Source organism: Heloderma suspectum, chromosome 4 (assembly GCF_057233095.1).
Source record: "Heloderma suspectum isolate Gila_16-S chromosome 4, 16-S_ref, whole genome shotgun sequence".
NCBI lineage: Eukaryota > Metazoa > Chordata > Lepidosauria > Squamata > Helodermatidae > Heloderma > Heloderma suspectum.
This window is the reverse complement of record NC_139461.1, coordinates 86,679,542-86,700,194: the sequence shown is the minus strand read 5'-3', so window position 1 is coordinate 86,700,194 and position 20,653 is coordinate 86,679,542. Positions and strand designations below refer to the sequence as shown.

At 43.2% G+C, this 20,653-nt stretch overlaps 1 protein-coding gene across 1 annotated transcript; it reads right to left on the bottom strand.

Moving 5' to 3' along the window:
- Positions 1-789: 789 nt before the first annotated feature.
- On the bottom strand, positions 790-20,161 carry IMPA2 (inositol monophosphatase 2). The gene is made up of 8 exons (XM_084849874.1): positions 19,435-20,161; positions 12,718-12,851; positions 10,565-10,669; positions 9,222-9,267; positions 5,316-5,424; positions 3,563-3,671; positions 2,831-2,982; positions 790-1,870 (listed from the first exon to the last, which is right to left on the bottom strand). Exons 1-8 carry the CDS (start codon positions 19,534-19,536, stop codon positions 1,755-1,757), a joined length of 873 nt encoding a protein of 290 aa, XP_084706000.1. The 5' UTR covers positions 19,537-20,161; the 3' UTR covers positions 790-1,754.
- Positions 20,162-20,653: the final 492 nt, after the last annotated feature.

Sequence of the window (20,653 nt, the reverse complement as noted above, 5' to 3'; positions counted from 1 at the left end):
ATTTCACTTCTGCTGGAGATACATTTTCCCAGCACTCAAGTCACAGTACTTGGAAAAATGAAGTATTTCACACAGAAAAGGAAATGTCTAGCCTGAGATTTACATATTGGGGCAACTGGCTCAGTCTTAAATCCCAATTCTGGACAGAATATATTTACTTAAAAGTATAATTAGTATGAATGGCACTTTATCTCCAATGTGTTTAGGATTGGGGGATCTTCCTGAAAGACAGACTACGCTGATTTCTGGTATCTGCACAGGATACTAAAAATCATCAGCATTTCATCTCCACAGTTACAATGGAGAATTGCAGGTTTATATCAGTTCTAAGGCCTAGCTCTCACAAACAGCAGATGAGGAAGTAAACCTTTCCTGGACTTTATCAGTTGAAACTGAAGGAGCAGGTTCAGATGACTAAACGCTCTGACACACACACACACCCCAAAACAAAAACCCTGCATACAGAAAACTGGTGTGTCAGGAAAAGGCAAAGTTAGAGTCCTTCTGAAATGCTAGTTTTTTTTAACTTCACGGATTTTAATTCTTTTGGTATGGAGAAGCATTCAGTCATGTGAGACCTCACCTACAGCCTCAGCTGGTACAGTCCACAGAAAGGGTTACCTGCTTTTCTGCTGCTTGTAAGAACTAAACCCAAGTTATGCCTTTTTTCCACTCAAGGGTTTGATCCTATGGTTCTCACCACAGTTGAATGGGTGCTGCCAAGGAAGAAAATTCTGCCACCATTTTTAGTATATTGATTAGATGCCTTCTTTCTTTACTTTGAATACACCTCCCAAAGTGTGAACTATAAAGTACTATTCAGATAATAGTAGCACTTGGCACTGCACGACTCTGCTAGTGTTCAATATACCCTGATAAGATTTCTTTCCTCCCACAGTAATGACTCAAGCATAGCAGTGACCAGAATGGCTATTGCACCCTTCAGCTGAAAACACAGGATCATATACTAGGCACCAAGCTAGCTTTGTGCTCACTGCTAATATTTAAGCTAAAGCCATCACACCCTTGTATTATAATGAATACTAGTGCCCTATTGAATCTTTCAGGGCATTTCTAAAACTCTGCTAAGATTATGTTCTGCTGCTTCAATCAAGCTAAATAATTCTGAATGCTGGAAAAATACAGCTTTTCATCTTTTCATCAGCACTAATAGTACAAATTTACATTACTACTCACACAAGGATAATACACAGTTCAAGGATATGTACCATTACCACACTTGTGTGTACCATATAAATGAGTGTAAATATCTAAAGATGTATTCAATGCATGTACTTTGAAATTTAGAAAAAGTAACAATTTTTCTCAAGTACTGTTTGAGAAGGATACTTTAGGCACAAAATTTAAAAGTACTTGTTGCTTGCTGTGGAAAAAAAAAACTACCTGAGATCTGCATAAATTAAGTTTTGTTTCTAGTTGCATGTGTTAACAAAAAATGCCCCCCCGTTTCAGCCTCAAAGAGGCAAGAAACACACTCACTCTGGGATGCCTGTGACATTAAAAAGCATAGCTGAAATAATTCTCATTAAAAAGGGATCAAGAAGCTTACAAAAATTAAAGTTTCCCTTCACCTTCCTATAATGCAAGTAAAACCTTTTCATAATACCTTTGCTATATAGACTTTACAACCCCCCCCCCCAAACCATTTATCCTATAAGCAATCCATCTTGAAGGAAGTGAAGTAGTTCCAAAAGGGCAGGTTTCATATTATTTTCAAAAACATTTAAGTCTGGTCAATTCTCATCATCTCTTCTATAGTGAATAGTTTGTATTTCCTGAGCTATGAATGTAGCCATCTCCTGGGTACCTGCTGCAATCACACGGCATGACATTAGGTCTAGAGGTCCACCTATGAAAGAAGAATTTCATTTAAAAATGTAAGATTCAAAAGTAATGTGAGACCCTCCCCCTCTGTTACAAAGACTCAAGTCATTTCTTGTATAATTCATCAGGTGCAGTTCCCGCATTTCAATGGGATACATGAACAAGGAACATTTACTGGAGCATACCCACTTTCCCCCATGGTAAGGAAGAACAACCCACTGCAAAATTAAGGTCAGGCTTGGAGGATCCGTGGGGAAAACAGTGCAGCGTTGGTTGTTTCCACCACCTGCATATGCTGGTCATGTGACCAAGATTAATCTAATTACCCGTCACTATGCCATGCACTGGGTTCAGACGACACAGCACCACAACACAGTGCAGATAATTAGGGCAATCCTGGTCATGCAACCGGCATGTGTGGGGCAGGGGAAACAATCGACCTGTGTTGTTTCCCCTGCTGATCATGTGAACCCAGCCTAAGAGTTAGCATTGTTAGCTAACAATGCAAGAGTTAATCATTCCTATGATTATAGGAATCATAGTAATAGCAAAGTTTTTAATACTGTTAATTTGAGCTACAGAATACAGGAAAAGAACTTATGCAAAGGGTCTTTTCTGCTCTGTCCCCAATGCAGCCCCTTCAAGAAAGGCCTGGGATGTAGTATTGGGGAGCGGGGGAAGAAAATAAGTGAAAATTGGTTGGAGGAAACTTGCATGATCACATATAACAATGGATACAACCTTATATTTCCTTCTCATTCCTGAATCTTAGTTTTCCCTTGTCTTCCAGCACCTCCCCGGTCCCAAATAATAATCAAGGTAAATAATCCTGATCCGCTGAAAGAAATGGATAACTCTGCCACTGACATTATAATCAAGAGTATGACAAAGCATTCCTCCTATGTCCTAGAAGGCAGAAAGTAGTCTCATGTGTTTTCTAAACACAAAGTCCATACTTCCTCCTCTTGAAAACATATTTGCTTACCTGAAGTATCCATTACAACACCGCCTGCCTCTCTGATAATAACAGTTGCTGCTGCCAAGTCCCAGCAGTGCAAGCCAAACTGGTAATATGCATCTGCAGCACCAGATGCTAGATGACAGAGCGCCAAAGTAGCACTTCCAATTACACGCACCCTACAATAAATCAGGGCAAGGGAGTGGGGCAAAAGAGGCACAAAACTTGTGAAAACAAACACTATTCGTAAAATAAGAGAGAGAACCCATGAGTTTCCTACTCATGAGCAAAGGTTAGAAAAGAAGTCACTTTTTTTGTGCAATGATTTGTTGCACACACAAATTGGTATATACAAAACACGTTACATGATTACCTTGGAAAAACAACCGTACATTTCCAGCTATTCAACCTAACATCTTTTCCCCTTCTTTACAATGTTATCATGGATGCCCAATGCAATGTAGGGCTGCCTTCATAAACCTCATGCAAGCAAGAGAAAGACCTCCCTCTTGGCTTCAACCTTGGAGACAGCATGAAGGAAGTAATTCCCTTAGTGCAGAAGGAGCTCCCCTGATAGCGCCCCATGAAATGAGCAAGCCTGGCTCAGCACGAGCCCTGCACATGCATCAGAATGCTTACAAAGCTTTTGATTGGGTTCACTGGATTTAAGTGGATGTCTCCATAATTGAAATGTTAGTAAGGTTGCCAGTTTTTTCTTTTCAAAGATTTATGAATTTCATAGGAGGGAAAAAACCTTACCCATGCGCTTGGGCCTTGAGCAATTGCTCCATGTTACTGAGAAATAGTTTCAAGGTGTCAGGGTCTCGTTTTGGACCAATCTCAGTTAAAATCAAGGCCTTTGAAACATCTGCAAGATAAAATGGTTGATTTGTTGATAAATGGTTGAAATATCTGCAAGGTAAATGCTTGGTTTGTACTTTTGCAACAGGCCCTTTCCAATTTCTATTGTGAAGCATCTTTTGAAGTTTTACAGTAAAATTCCATTTCCAAGTAAGTACATAATTTAGGGCGCAATCCTATGCATTTTGAGACAGAAATAAGTCCTATAACTCCGCATGCTGGGAGTTGTAGGGCTTTTTTCTGTCTAAACATGCACAGAATTGCACCCTCAATAGTTCTATTTTATGAGGCCTTGTTTACTCCTAGTAAGCTCCACACCAGCAAAATTCCATAACTTGAAACTGCATGAAACAGGTTTGCTTAATATTACTTTCACCTCTAAACTTTTTTTTTTTTTAAGTATTTTTCCATTTTTTTAGAATCATGACAACGGAATCTGCAACTATTTTTATCAAAAGCATTCTACATCTTATGAACACTAAGTCTTTGGTGAAGTGCATTTCAGATCTTGCAGTGAAGATACTTCCCTACTATCATATGTTGGCAAAATACCATCTTAATGTCATACTGTGAATTAACATTATATATTCTTTGAAAACAAAAAGCATGAGGTAACGTAATAGCTTAGCAAGCTACTCCAATGCTGGTTTAGAAACAGCTACAAAGTCCTAATATTCTAGAACTGATTAGAACTGATTAACTAATTAGCATTCCAGTGCTAGTGGAATGGATTGCTAGCGCAACAGAAACTAGCAGTTCCTGAAAAAAAGGGAAACAAGTGGCAATGCTAGTTTCTGGAATGGGGCAGGTCTGCGGAGCTCATGGAAGGAAGCTTCACTGACCTGCCTCATTCTGGAATTGAACATCACTACTCATTTTGATGCTTACTTTAGGAACCATTAATTCCTGTTGCGCTGGTTGTCTGTTCCACTAACGCAAGAGAACTAGTGGAGGTGCAGCGACAGTGCAGCATACTTCCTATTGTACTGAAGCTTTGGGGACATTTCTCATTAGCATTTGAATACCTATTTTACATCAAATATCTATTAAAAGTTTGGTATTTCCCACCAAGAACTCTTCAAGCCCTCACATTGTCACCGTAAAAACAGTATTTTTACCCTTAAGAGTTGTAACCAATAGATCCAGTAGACCTCTCCTTAAACAAAAGACAAGTGTTAAAAAATTAATCCAGAATGCCACCAACTCTTCTGTCGACCAGGGCTAATCTATCTAAAGGTAAGGGCTGCTTCATATATTATAATCCCAAAGTGGAATGGAGGCTGCTTAAAAGTTTCCTTGCAGTATAACCTGTAACATTTGAAAGCAGCTTTCAATGTATGGAAAGCTGCTTTCCTAATTGTACAGAAACTCATGTCAGCATCAGTCATTACATTTGAACCCGCCCAAAGTCAACTATAATTTACCCACCTGCCCCTGAAGAGCTGCCCAACAATAAGATTAAACGGGAGTCATCAGTTCTATTGTAGCCAAATTTACAGTGATTTATAAAGCCTACAGTGAACTACTTCTGGTCATCAAGGGCGCAATCAATAGAATTGCACCCCATGTCGATCTAGAACTAGCAGCAATTCTCTAAAATAATAATATTCAAAATATTTCTTTTAGTGTGCTTACAGAAATCTAAACCAACCTGTCACTTTTGATACCTGAAGCCTTTTGTCATTACAATATGCCCCTTGACCTCTTCTACCAGTGTATAATCGTTCTTCAGTGCAGTGATAAATTACACCAAATTCAAGCTTTAGGATTTTGAGAAAAGAAAAATGAATATGAATGCAACTTGTATAATATGTATCAGTATAAACAGCTTACCACTATTTTAAATGCATATAACAGCAGTTTATGATACTTATAATAAAAATGGTTGATTACTCCAGACCTTCATCTCTGTCTGCTATTATCAAATTTCAATAATTCCAGCTCCTTATACAGACATCAGGGCTAACGTTTACATTACAGCCCCCACAGGGAAGCCACTGGAAATATCTTCTGCACAGTGCTGGCCACGACAAACAAGAGCAGCTTTTGAATCACACCATTGCCTGGAGTAGAGTATCCAAGCCAGTACCCAGTTACTATCAAGAGCATACAGTCAAGGCCAGAAATATTGGAACAAGGATAACTATTTTGGCAGTTGGCCTCTGTACACCACCACATTGAAGTTGAAAGGAAACACACCCAGATGGGAGCGGAGTCAGGACTTTCAGCTGTAATTCAAGGGGTTTGACAAAAGTGGGGCACTAACCATTCAGGAAGGACAGCCAGTGGCATAGACGCACCCCCATCGTTGGTGGCGCATAAGTAATGGAACAAACCAACATCATTTCAAACTTAAGGGTCGACTTTAATACCTGGATGAAAATCCTTTGCAGTCAATGACTGCCTGAAGTCTGGAACCCATGGACATGACCAAATGCTGCATTTCCTCCCTCGAGATGCTTTGCCAGGCCTTTACTGCAGCTGCCTTCAGCTGCTGCTTGTTTGTGGGTCTTTCTGCCTTCAGTCTTGTCTTCAGGAAGTGAAAAGCATGCTCTATTGGGTGGAGATCAGATTACTGACTTGGCCATTGAAGAACATCCCACTTCTTTGCCTTGAGAAACTCTCGGGTAGCTTTTGCTGTACGTTTTGGGTCATTATCCATCTGCAATACGAAGCAGCGTCCTATCAGTCCGGCAGCATTTGGCTGAATCTGAGCAGAAAGTATAGCCCTATACACTTCAGAACTCATCCTGCTGCTTTTATCAGCAGTCAGGTCATCAATAAACACCAGTGACCTGATTCCACTGGCAGCCATACATGCCCATGCCATAACACTGCCTCCACCATGTTTGACAGATGATGTGGTATGCTTTGGATCAGGAGCTGTTCCTTTCCTTCTCCATACTTTTCTCTTCCCATCATTCTGGTACAAGTTAATCTCGGTTTCATCAGTCCAAAGAATCTTATTCCAGAGCTGGGCAGGCTTTTTTAGGTGTTTGCTGGCAAAGGCTAATCTGGCCTGTCTGTTCTTGAGCACTACCAGTGGTTTGCACCTTGTTGTGAAGCCTCTGTATTTACATTCATAAAGCCATCTCTTCACTGTAGATGTTGACAATGACATGCCTACCTCCGCAAGAGCGTTCTTGACCTGGCTAGATGTTGTGAAAGGGTTCTTCTTCACCATGAGCGGAATTCTGCGGTCATCCACTTTAGTTGTCTTCCGTGGTCTGCCAGGCCTTTTGCCATTGCTGAACTTGCCAGTTCATTCCTTCTTTTCCAGGACATTCCAAACTGTTGTATTGGCCGCTCCCACTGGTTTTGCTATCTCTCTGATGGGTTTATGTTGTTTCCTCAGCCTAATGATGGCCTCCTTCACTCGCATGGACTCCTCTTTGGGCCTCATGTTGGGGGTTCCAGTGAACAGCTACCAATTGCAAATGTAACACTCAGAACCACCTCCAGGCCTTTTATCTGCTTGCTTGGTCATGGGGTACCGAGGAAACAGGCCCTACCTGGCCATGCAGCTGCTTGTCAGCCATTTGTTCCATTACTTATGAGCCACCAATGATGGGGGTGCGTGTATGCCACTGGCCGTCCTTCCTGAATGGTTAGCGCCCCACTTTTGTCTAACCCCTTGAATTACAGCTCAAAGTTCTGACTTCGCTCCCATCTAGGTGTGTTTCCTTTCAACTTCGATGTGGTGGTGTACAGAGGCCAACTGCCAAAACAGTTATCCCTGTTCCAATATTTCTGGCCCTGACTGTAATTGGTCTGTAGCTGCAATACTCATTAACAATGAAAGTGTGCAATAGTACAGTACTGCCCCCATTATTACCACAGATGCATTCTGCTTACAGTACAACACTGTATTCCATTCTGTTGCGCCAGTACATGTGAGCCCCATTGTTATGGCAGAACTGCGTGATGACAGTAATCCTATGTCTTCAAACAGTGTAGCCAGTGTAGTGTAGTGGCAAGAGTGTTGGACTAGGAGCTGGGAGATCTGGGTTCTAGTCCCCACTCGGCCATGGAAGCTCACTGGGTGACTTTGGGCCAGTCACAGACTCTCAGCCCAACCCACCTCACAGCGTTGTTGTTGTGAGGATAAAATGGAGAGGAGGAGGATAATGTAAGCCGCCTTGGGTTCCGTGCAAGAGAAAAAAAGGCGGGGTATAAATGCAACAAATAAATAATAAATAAATAATAATAAACACAAATCACCTCTAAGCCTCAGTTAGGCCAATATCAAATGGAAATGCAGCAGGCAGGAGGTGGCTGTTGAACTTCTCCCCAATTCCACTTCTCAATTCCCTTGCTGCCCCCCACCCACCCACATCAGAGGCAGAGACTAGAATGAGCAGAGCTGTGGATGGGAAGAGGAAGAGGTGCTGCAGAGGAAAAGCAGTAGGCAAAGTGCTTGATGGTCTTATAGGCCTTTTCCAACCCTACTATTCTATGATTCTAAGTGTTCAGTACCCCTACCTTGTTTAACCCCTTCACATCACCACTGCTCCCTGCTTTACAGTTGTTTGACAGTGAGCTACATTTAAAAACACAAATCTGCCACTGTCACATGTAGTTCTACCTTAAGGGGTTACTAACATCTGGTTTTAGAAGTCCGTAAGAATGAAATGCAGCGCAATCATCCTTCCCCAGCATGGATCTGCCAGAGTTTGTGCTATGCAACAGTTTTGTCCTTTCCATCTATTATCTAGATGCAGGGGTGGATCTTGACTAACTCACAGCTTTGGTGGCTTTCCCCACAGGGTACTCTTTCTGTTCTAGCCTGAGGGCTCAGGGTGGAAAAAAAGAGCATTCCGTTCTGTTTTCCTAGCAAACTACAGTGCAGTGGAAGGTCAGCTATTCTGCCCTGAAAGGAATAGGATCAAGGGCAGAGATAGGATGGCTGCCAACACTGGCTGTAAGGTTTCCACACAAGCATGTAAAATTCTCCTGCAACATGAGCAGGGAGATGCCAGTAGAAAAAAGAATTGGCAATTTTGCCACTTGGTTGATCAGCAGTTCCCTTGTGTAGTAACATCAGGAGACTAGCAAATAGCATGGCTGGATCTAGATCTCTTTTCTGTTGCTATTATGCTATTCCTAAATGCATTTACTTGGCAATAAGTTCCATGGATTTCAATGGACCTTTCATCCAAGAAAATAGGCTTAGAATCACCATGCAAGACTACTAATAAAAAACATAACTCTCCACAACTGGCTTTCTGCAACTCAGGTGCTCTGCCTAACTAGAAAACCTTAATACATTCTTTAACTGTCAGAAATGTTTCCAGTAAAGATATGCATCCATTTAAGGCAGCTCATAATAAGACTGCTCAGAACACTGAAGGGTTGGTTTGTGGGCTTGTTACAGAACCTAGATTTCCACAAATTAACACTGCAGGTTAGATAACCTGAAGGGTTTTCCATGAGCTTTGTTCATAAAAATGACATTTTATTAACCTCAGTATCATCAGATATTTGTTACATTCATCATTTATTCTTGAAAGCTGCAGCTAAAGCCTATGATACCAACTTACAGAACATTATCTTATACCTCTTGGTTAACAGCAAATCCAATGCTAACGGCCACAGTCGGAAACCTGTATAAATAAAATAAATTGTATCTGTTAATACACTTTCAAAACAATGATTTTCAGCCTAGCTACCAGTAACATGATGGTGTTCGGTCCTCAGCAAAGAAATATGATATATTCTTACTTTTTTGTATGTCAAGGAATTTCCATTGATAATTTTTTACTTTTTAAAACACACATTGGTGGCATCCTGATTCTATGAATCAGTGTGACTCTTCCACTGTAGGTGAAGCACAAAACAATGCAGAAATAGCGATGCCCTGATTCTCCATAAGTCCCTTTCACTTCCTTTAAATCAGGGATGTACAACCTTCAGGCCATGGGCCAAATCCAGCCCTCAGAGGCTTGTGCGACCTCCACAGGCCCTGCCCCTTCAGCTCTACAAGCCCTGCTCCCTGCACAAACCCTGTCTCTACCAGAGTCTGGGGAAGAGGTGCGCAGAGGAATCCCTACTGTTACCTCTGATCACAGATCGGAGATAACAGCATGAATTTCCCTGTGTACCTCTTCCCCGCCCAACTGGGAGGGGGAAACAGTGCACAGCAGAATCCCCAGGGAGGCAAGGAGAGGAGACGTTGCAATGAATGAGGGATGGGAACACAGCTGGCTCAGCTTCACCCACCCCACCTCCTCAACAATGGCAGGGCAGGCGAAGCCTTGGTGAAGTCCACTTTGCACGTTCCCCGATCAGAGAAGCACTTCCCACAGTGAAGTCTGGTCCCTTCAGCACATCTACCCTGATGTCATAAGACCTGCAGAGGGCCAGGTGGGGATGGGGTCAACCAGCCCTCCACCCTATTTTGGTTCTCCACTCTTGCTTTAAATCTCACAGTGCTGTGTGTGGGAATAATTGGGAGTTATTCCTATCCCACCCACCCAATGGTACATCTTTTGAACAACACAGCTTTGCAATGAAGGGGCTAAGATAGAGTGGCAACTGCTGCTCCAATATGAGGGTCAGAGTTCAGTTCAAGTGCCAGATCCTAAGGACTGCTATCATTCGAGAACTTCTTCAATGAAGAACATACAAATTATTTGGCATGTTTTCCCTATCCCAATACCTTACAGAACATTTCCCCAGGTTATTGCAGTGTTAGAACGTGCATAGTAAAAAGCCACATAGATGTAAAATATACTGAAAGAATGTGGGAGTTGCAAGACTATGCACATTTAGATAAGCAAAGTACGGAGACTGACAGATGCTCAAGAAGGTTACCTTATATGCAAGGAAGCCTTGCTTGAACAGGCTGGACACAGAAAGATATCTTTCTGGATATGAGGAAAGACAGATTTAAGTTTTTACCTATGTACAAAATTGCAGGTGCCATCAACAGGATCAATAATCCAAGTAGGACTGTCATTGAGTATACACTTTGAACCAGCAGCAGTAGCTTCTTCCGCAATAAACCTGTCATTAATGTGCAGTAACACCAGGGATGAGAAAATTCAAAGTCAAATCTTATTGTAGGCAGATATATTTGTGTCTGTTAAAAGAAAAGGTTTTCAGCCTGAAGGCAGTTTAGGCAATGGCATTTGCAGTTATTCCCTGCTTTATCTGACTTTGAAGAGGCATTATATAAAGCCTAACAAAATTATGATAACGGGATCTTAGGGAGGCTTGGCATATTATCCAAGTGACTGACAGGTCCTCTATATACGTTTCAGGGCCTTACCCCAGAGAGAAGCCTACACATCTGACCCATGGCGTGATAGATGTGCATCCAATGCAGTGACAGCCTGTTTATTTCACCATGTGAGAGAGTTGCCCCTTTGGATGACACCTGGAAGCACATATAGATGATGAAGCACAATCACTTGTGCTTCTTCTTTGGGTAACATACAAAGCAGCAAATCACTGAAATGTGATCAGAGGCTCAGATCATAAGTCCAGTTTTGAACAATGCTTACTTCATTGAACAATGAAGACCCCACCCCACACTTTATATGTGAACAGGGCAGGTACGTGAAGAGAAACATATCCATCACATCTTATTTGACTCTAAATAGCAATGTGGATTCCCAGTTCACACTATCTAAACTTTGGGCCATTTCATATTTTGAACTACAGCCAAACTACAATATTGATATTGCTTATTTTCAGGTGTTGCAAACAAACTATTCCATTCTAAGTGCCCTGAGAACTGCTGGTCACACCCCTCCCCAGAGTAAAAGCATTATTTTACATAGGACACTGAAAGCATTTTTTATTATGTCTTCTATTATCTATGAATACACATATATTTTATTAATATGGGACAGAAAGTGTAATACAGTTTCTGCTACACTACATGCACATTCTACTAATCAACACAGGCATTACAGATGCTGGCAATGCAATATTCAGTTTGTCTCATTTGTTAAAACAGCCTTCAATTCCAGCCAGCACAGACATAAAGCTTTGCAAGGTGATCCAGAATTGGAAGAGTTACTATTTTTTCACCTCAACACAGCTATTGTCTCTCTATTCTTTATCTGGACAACTGTTTATAAATATTTTAGCTTAGAATTTCAGTCATGTCAAACTTTACAGAGATTTTCTTTAATTCTGTGAACAGAGGTCCACTAAACTAGTCTAAAATTACTATATTCATTTCATGAAAGGAGGTCTAATCTGGATTTGAGAAGACAGAGGCAGGAGTATTAAACACAGACACTTCTAACAATTTAACAACCCTTTGCATATCTCCATACTGTATCAGTCTGAAAGCTACTGTGCTGTTTGCACAGACTAAAATCAGTGTTCATTATTGTAAAGAGATTCATTTTAATCTACAAGTTTAAGCAATATTCAAAGCACTAGGATCCTTATTCTAATCTCTTTTGGAAAACAGTATCCTTCTCACGGTTTCCTATAGAAGTTCTCAAAATGAGATCCAACGTTAAGACCCACTCCCCTCCTTGCCTGCAGAGTATTAACTATCTTCTTTCAGTGCACAGCTGCATTACCGGGGCTTTGTGGTGGCAGATTTGCTTGACTTCTACATGACTAGCTGATGACTTGCTGTGCATGTTGTCTCCCTGTTCATGAGCAATTATATGCAACTACTTTCTCTTGCAGCTTAACCGGAGCCAGTGTAACGCAGTGGCTGCCAGACTAGGATCGAGGAGACCCAAGCTGAAATCCCCACTTAGCCAAAAAGCTCACTGGGTGACTTTGGGCCAGTCACTACTCTCAGTATTTTTATGAGGATAAAATGGAGAGGAACAATGTTGTTGTTGTATTTGTATTTTCACCTTTTCCAGGGATGCACTGTGACCTACAGCCTGTAACATTGCGGCACAGAGATCTCCAAGCAGTGTACCTGTATGAGAACATGTTTGTCTCTTTCATATATATGATGCATGAAGCGGCCCTATTACTACTGATACTCCCTGACGTCTTGTATTCATAGAGTTAAGATTTCAATTCCAAGGCAAAACATACCACGCCTAGAATAATACCATGATTGGACATACCTGTGAGAGGGAAACTTTTCTTTCAGAGCAGAAACAATTAAATTTTCCACCAAGTGATCAGTTTCTGTAACAAGGTCCGCTGCAGAGGTTTTGGTAGACACTTGCTTTTCCTCATTAAGAGCTTTCCGAATGATCTAGAAAGAGTATATAAAGTATACAAATTATTCCCATAAACTCTCAAAAGCCAGTGGCACATAAATCTCTCATATGACTCAAATAAATCACAAAAAATATACAACCATAAGGAAGAAATCTAGTTCTCAGTTATGCACAGTTAATTGTGACGCTGTGCTGGTGTTGATGTAACATGATACTAGGTAGATCTCTCTGTGCTGACATATAGGATTAGGATGCCAAAGTCAACCTCAGTGCAACTTTGATTTTAATTTTCTGTTACGTTTTGATCACTATATTGGAAGCCACCTTTTTTTGGCCTCAGAATAATTATAAAACCATTATTTTTTCCACAGTGTTTCAAGTTTACACAGCAAAATTAGCATCAAGTGAGCAGGTGACACGTTTTATCATTAAAGCCACACATCCACTGAGGTAGAGAAAAAATTCTGCATGCAGCCTAAAACATGCACAATTGTTTCCACTGAGCAATGGAATGCTTTCCCCCTTACCAATACTGTGATAGCATTAAACCAGATCCTGCGTTAGCATCTTGATAGCCGTACATATTTGATGAAAAAAAGAGGAACTTTCTTCAAGGAGATGGCATTTTTACACATCATTCCAACTCATATCAAAGGGATTGCTTTTGAATTAGGCCTTTTTCCTTCAAGACGGTTTCAGAATCTGGCCCTGAAGTGGTAACAAATATGAACCACTGCAAGTGAAGCCTTAGAATTTTGTGCAGAATACACGGTGGAAATAATTGTTAAATGATTGAACACACTTATAACTCACATTTTGGCTTGCCACTTAAACTGGATGTGGAGTTACATAAGACATTTGCTACAGGGAAATAAGAATGGCAACTGATAAGTAGTTATTGAGAGGCCAAGGGAGATGAAAGTGAAACAAAAATAGCCAAGCTTCCCCCGCCTTTGTTTTCTGCTCCCCTAACTTACACTGCCAAAAGAGTTTCATTCTAACCTTTTTAATTTTCTTCCAGCTTAAAAAAATAATGTAAGCAAAAAGACAATGTAGAGTACCCAGACACGACCCATAATACTGAAGTACTTTCTAAAAGCCTGTTGGTAGAAATAGTTGTCTAAGTGAACTCAGAAGAAATAGAATGTGTTTTTATGAAGCAAATGTGAATTAACCAGGAATAAAGTGTTTCTTATTCCATGGTATACAGCAGAGCTTTCCCAACTGTGTGCCGCGACACATTTGTGTGTCGGCGGCAGTGTGTAGGTGTGTCGCCCAAAATGCAGAAAATTGTGCAGAAGGGCACCGCGGAGCTCCCTTACTCGCGTTTGCTTCCCTTGGCCCCTCCCCCAGAACTTCCTAAAGCAGCTAATGTTAAAGCAGCTAAGGCTTAGCTGCTTTAACATTAGCTGCTTTAGGATCATGTGGCGTCTTGACATAGGGTGCACGTGATTGGTGGTGTTGGAGCAGCATGGCGAGGTAGAGGCGCGGGGCGAAGAGAGGGGAGGGAAGGCGCCGCCCTGGGAGCAGAGCTTGGCCGACGCCAGCGCGGAGAAGTGGCAGCGGCCACCAGCCCTGCGAGATTTCGAGCGCGCCCTTCGTGGACTTCTGCACCGCGCTCCTGCGCGGCCAGGCCAGAGTAACACGCGGGTAGAAATGCCACCTGGGACTGGGACTGCACCAAGCGGGCCGTCTGCCATCTTGGCCAGTCAGAACGGAGCTCAGTGGAGGCCAGAAGCCTCAGAATCAGTGTGCTCCCAATCACCCGGGTGAGTGCAGCTGCAGGCTCTCACCCAATCAACCCACCTGTTGCTGGCTGAAGGGAGGCCACCGTCCCAAACCCAGTGTGGCAAACAGCAAGCCACCCACCACGTGGCACTTATAATTTGATTTCTGCCATTTATTTTTATTTTTACTCTGCTGTAATTGTGGATTAACCACCCACCAGCAGTGTACCACCGGAGAGTGCTGGAACTGGACTCTGGACATAGGCATTGCAAATATTTACAGCAATATAGCCTTGTAGTGAGACATATATATTTGCACCATTTTTGTTGGACTTTTGCTTCTCTACTTCATGTGTTTTTGCAGCTGAGCTCCTACCTGGGCCTATGTGTCCTAATATGTATTGTAAATACTTTAGTTAATTTTGTTTGTTTTTCACATTTTCTTGCAGATATTTACATGCTGTTACTCATAAATGACAACAATGTATGTTATTATCTTAAAAAAGGTAAAGGTGTCCCCAATCAGTCGTGTCCGACTCTAGGGTGCGGTGCTCATCCCCGTTTCTAAGCCGAAGAGCCAGCGCTGTCCGAAGACGCTTCCGTGGTCATGTGGCCGGCATGACTGAACACCGAAATGCACGGAACGCTGTTACCTTTCCCGCCGAGGCGGTACCTATTTATCTACTTGCAATTTCTTGCTTTCGAACTGCTAGGTTGGCAGAAGCTGGGACTGAAGACGGGAGCTCACTCCGTCACGCAGCACTCGGGTCTCGAACTGCTGACCTGCCGACCTTCCAGTCTGCAGTTCAGCGTCTTAACCACTAAGCCCAAGTCATATATTTTTTAAAATTTAAATGAAAGGTTTTCATGAGATATGTTCTATCCCCATACATTTCGTTATTACAATTTATGTATGTGTCCGTATCTCTTATAACGGGTTAGTTTAACCTCCAGTTTGCTAGTAAAACTGAATTACCGTGTCACGAAATGATGCATGTCTAAAAAGTGTGTCACCAACATGAAAAGTTTGGAAAGCTCTGGTATAGAGCTTTGGCTATGGGGTGGTATAGAAATGTAATAAATGAATGAATGACTCTGTAAAATAAATGCTTGAGCACTACCAAACCCTGGTAGACGGGGAGGTGGAGTTGCAGTGTTCTACCACAATTCTATCCCCCTGACAAGGGGTCCCAACCCACAGTCTTCCAGGTTTGAGGGTGCAGACCTTAAAGTGGGTGTTCAGGACACAATGGGGACACTGCTGCTGTACTGCCTGCCCCCTACCCAATAACATGTTACAACAACTTCACTGGCTACCAGTCTGCTTCCGGGCACAATTCAAAGTGCTGGTTTTGACATAGGAAGTCCTATATGGCTAGGGGTCAAGATACTTGAAAGACCATCTTTTCCCACAGGAGCCAAGCCAAGGGCTAAGATTGGGGGGGGGGGGCTTCTCTCAGTCCCACCACCATTCAAGGTACATTCAGTGGGTTTGTGAGACCTCTCCTTGGTAGAAGCTCCCAGGCTCTGTAGCTCCCTGCTGAGGTAGGCTAGGTTGGCCCCTTTAGTTGGCAGACGAAGATGTTTTTATTCAGGCAGCCCTTTGGCATGTAAGCTGGTCTGTTGCTGCATGGGGTTTTAATAGTTTGGGTGCTGTTTATTTCTTTCATTGCTGTGATTTTAATTTGTATTTATGCTATGTTTTAATTAGGATTTTGCCTTAATCCGTATTTTATTATTGTTAGCTGCCTCGAACACCATTTTCAGAAAGGGAGGATATTATTATTATTAATAATAATAATAATAGGCACAGCCAAACTCCTCATTGCCAGCTTGCTGCAAGAGGAGAAAGAAACTGTCAGAAACACACAGGATGTGTAGCTCACATTTTCATCACCCCCTATCATTTCTGATGAAAGCTAGCTGGTTATCTGTGGTTTTCAGCTTCAGCAGCTGAAAAAGCTGTAGTGCATACTTCTACTAAGTATGCACTACAGCAAGTATGTATGCATGTATGTGTAGGGGGGGGAGACAATTTAACCTCTCACTCCTGTGCTCTGCCTGCCCAAGACAGGCTCACAAACAATCTACTTGAAGGCCAATGTTTCCATTTTTTAATTTTAAGTAGTCATAGTGTTGTATTTTTATACTTATATTTTGTTTGCTACCCTGGGCGGACTTGGTCCAGAAAGGCAGCTAATAAATATTTAAAATAAATTAACCTTTAGCCAATTTTGAATTAGGTTTATTCTATGGAGAAATGTCTAAATGAAAGGTTTCATATTTGTGTGAATTTAAGTATTTTTAGTTTGCCTTTTAGGGCGTAGTGCTCACAAGGTACACAACAAAATACGATACATTAAAATCATAGTCAGATCATAATACACAGTTTTAAAGAGAGCAGCTTAAAACAGAGGACTAAACTAGGGGTGGGCAATTTGCAGTCTGCATGCACCCCCTGGCCTTTTGGGGGGACCCTGCCATCTCATCTGTCCCCCAAATTCAGTAGCATGGGGGAAAAGGCAGCATTTTCCCTTTAAAACATGATGTGCAGAGAGCATGCACTTTGTTTTAAAGCAAAATTGCACTGCCCGAGGGCACCCATGAGCATGATTTTGCTTTGAAACAAGCCATGTGATCCCCGTGCACCATGTTTTAAAGGAAAAAAACTGTCGTTTTGCCACTGCTGCACCACCGAATTTTGACAGCTCAGAAGCTATTTCAACATGGGATGTGTGTGGCCCCCTGGTGGGTTGGGGGGGATTGCCCATTCCTGGCCTAAATCACACCACCACATAGGGGTAATGCATAGATTAGTTGGAAGGGAATTCCAGAACCATGGGGTCACCACCAAGAAGGCCCTCTCTCCTGTGGAATAGACACTACTCCACTGTGATGCATTTAGCAACAAGCTAAGTTGATTTTCTCATTTAAATTTTACTGTATAATTCTTAACATTAACTATGTTTATCCAACAGAAACATGGTGTATAAACTGAAGACAACTTAAAATAGGAAACCCATCGTAGTTAATTTTAGCACACACTAGCAATAGAAGACTACTCTAAGGAAGTTTCTTTCCCTTACTTGGAAGCATACGAATTTATCCAGTATGTAATAACCATCAGATATGCTTTCCAGGTCAGGCTGACCTCCACATTTCTTATTAAATGTTAGGTCTTAGCGCTGCAATGTGAAAAGTTAGAGTAAGGCAGAAATAACAGTAAAGAAAGAAACACACTCCTGAAAATATGCAGAGTACACTGCCCAAATCACTGACCATTTCTACCTGTATACATCTGTGACTTGTACAAGGTAATATAGGGACACTCTTTTCTTTCCTATTACTTCTGCTTTAATATGACCTTCCACTGAATGTTAGGGCTTCGTCCTGTAAAACAAATTCAGAAACTTGGCCTGGAGAGTGATTACTGCTACATAGGATCAGTCTTATTCTAACTACATGTTTGGGTTAAAAAAGAGAAAGCAAGAGACTGTGCTGTCAACCCTTCAAATAAAATTCTGCTTTGAGCATGTGAATGTAATTCTGCTCAGTTTACTGGGATTTCTTATACTAGTGTTGTCCATGTACCTGAATGACACATACACGAACCCCACTATGAATGATTTCTGTGAATGCCAGTAACTAGAAATCACTTTCTGTTCACTTTAATTTATATCAGCGGGTACTTTGTTGTTACTAAAAAGGGTGTGTCTTAACACTGTGGATACTTGGCAACAGTATCCAAAGCTGGCAAAAGAAAAAGGAGGCATTGAATGAAGTGAAGTCAGAACTACAGAACATTACCTAAATTCTTGTTGAACATTAACAAAATATTTACATTTAATAAACCATTGCATCTGACTCCCACATAATGCAATGCAGATTACTCCAGTTTAAGACACACACCAAATAATGGTCTTTTCTAAAAGAAAAAGTAGGTGTGCTTACAACCCTATCCTTGATATTTTAAAACATTTTCATGTGGGGTACTTGTAGGTGAGGTACTCAGGAAAGGATATTTCTGTAACCATCCCCCCAAAAGTAAGGCAACTTGTCTTTGCTCCTTCATTTGACCTGACCCAATTGGAACCTTTCACATTCTCTTTTAATCCAAACCTTGATTATCTCCCAGGTCATTTCTGAAAGAAGTACTAGTGTTCCATATGTTCTCTTCTTCCCCAGATTCCTCCTCTCTTTCTTTTCACAAAAGAACACAACAGAGCTTGACCACTATGCACATTTACCTGGAAGTAAGAATGATCTATTGAGAGCCAGAGCGGTGAAGTGGTTAGGGTGTTGGACTGGGGCGTGGGAGATCATGATCCAGTGGCGACTAGAACCCAGAAGCTCACTGGGTGACTTTGGGCCAGTTACTGACTCTCCACTTAACTTGGCTCACAGGGTTGTTGTGAGGATAAAATGGAGAGGACGAGGACCATGTGAGCCAGCTTGGGTTCCTTGCAAGAGAGGAAAAGGCGAGATATAAACGTAATAATAAAAGGCAAAATAAATACTGGATCAAAGAGGACTCGCAGCCGAAACAACGTGCACAAGATCGAGCTGCCGGATTGACAACGCTACGCGCCAAAGGTCTGCCTTATTCAGGATCTGTTCACATAGACAGAAGCTTTGGCCCCTGGTTGCCAGCAAAGGACCCCGTGCGCGGGGTATGTAGCAATTTAGCACAAGAACACGCACTCCTTACAGGGGAAGGGCGTGAAAATCCATTTTGGGAGCCTCCCCTCGTATACTCACGCCGTGGGGAGCTGTGGAGAGGAGGAAAAGTAACCCCCCCCTTGCCTTGTTCTGCTCTGCTCTGCGCCCCCAGGGAGGAGGGAGCCTGGGTGGGAGAACCCCAGCGCGGCCAAGACACGTGGGTCCCGCTCACCTGTCCCGCCCGCAGCGCCAGCTGCACCGCCACCTCCGCGCACTCCTTCCAGGGGTCGTCTGCGCCGCCGGCGCCCGCCTCTTGCTCCCCGCAGGGTTTCATGGCAGCCGTTGCCGCCCCCCCCCCCCGGTCTCTTCGCCTCCGCCTCCTTTGGGGCGCTTGCGACGACGCCTCTCGGCTCCCAATGCCCAGAAGAGGCGCTCTGGGGTGAACTGGGGGGGGCTCGGCGCGGGGTGCAGCTGCCGGTCCAGAGCGCGCGACGTTCGTGGCTCCTTTAACTTTCTCCGGCTCTACTTGGGCTTCTCCTCCCGCTGCTGGAGGAGCGGGCGAGGTGTTTACTTCGGCCGCACGAGGCGTCTCTTCCCGGCCGCGGAGCGCAGCGCCGGAGAACCCCCTCTTGCGCAGCTGCTGCTGCTCGCTGCCCCTCCGCCCTGCCCTTCCCTTCCCTTCCCTGCCCTTCCCTGGCTTGCCGTGCCCGCCTCGCTCCCTGGCACAGAGGGAAGGCGGGGAGAGGCTCGGACTGGCACACAGGCCCCACCCGGGCGCCGCCTCCTCCAGCAGAGTGGCGGCGCTTCCTACCCCTCCAAGCGAGCGGCAGCCGCCTCGCCGCGCAACCCGCCCCTCGCTGGCTGCTAATTTTAGGACGCGGTTCAAGGCTGTTTCCTGGTGGCGGCCGCAAAGGCTGGGCCCTTCAGCAGATAACGAGTCAGGGCTCGAGCGCGCGTTTGTGTATGAGGTAGGATGTGGCTCACAGGAAGTGCCTGGCTTCTTTCATTCAACCCCCCCCCCCCCAAAAAAAAACCCTGTAAGAGCCGGTGCTTGCACAGGAGGAACCTTTCCTTGCGCTTGACGTTGCAGAGCAGTTTCTGCAGAGCACTGGAATTAAGCTATTATTTTTTTACCAGCTGAAATTAAAGGCAAAATTAAAATATCTGATTTTCGCAAAATATGGCATGATTTTATTTTACATACGAACTAGGAATATAGGCAGCAATATTTGTCAAAGCGTTTCCTCAGATTATGGAAAAGAGACTAAGAGAGCGATCCTATGGCCTGCTAGACACTGTCTAGAGGGCCATAGGATATGCTCATTTCCGGCAACCGACCTCAGAGCTCGTGTGCCGAGGTCGGTTCCCCGACCACCGACCGCCCCTCTCCACACTGCTTCAGAGGCAGCACAGGGAAGGCCCATCCCTCCTAAGAGGAGTGTGGAGTGACT

Bases quoted from the DNA above. Each gene is read 5' to 3' on its own strand.
- IMPA2 (XM_084849874.1), bottom strand. From the start codon at position 19,536: ATGAAACCCTGCGGGGAGCAAGAGGCGGGCGCCGGCGGCGCAGACGAC. The intron at 2,983-3,562 runs GTAAGGTTTTTT...GATTTATTGTAG, and splicing joins CTCAAGGCCCAAGCGCATGG to GGTGCGTGTAATTGGAAGTG. The intron at 1,871-2,830 runs GTAAGCAAATAT...CTTCTTTCATAG, and splicing joins TGTTGTAATGGATACTTCAG to GTGGACCTCTAGACCTAATG.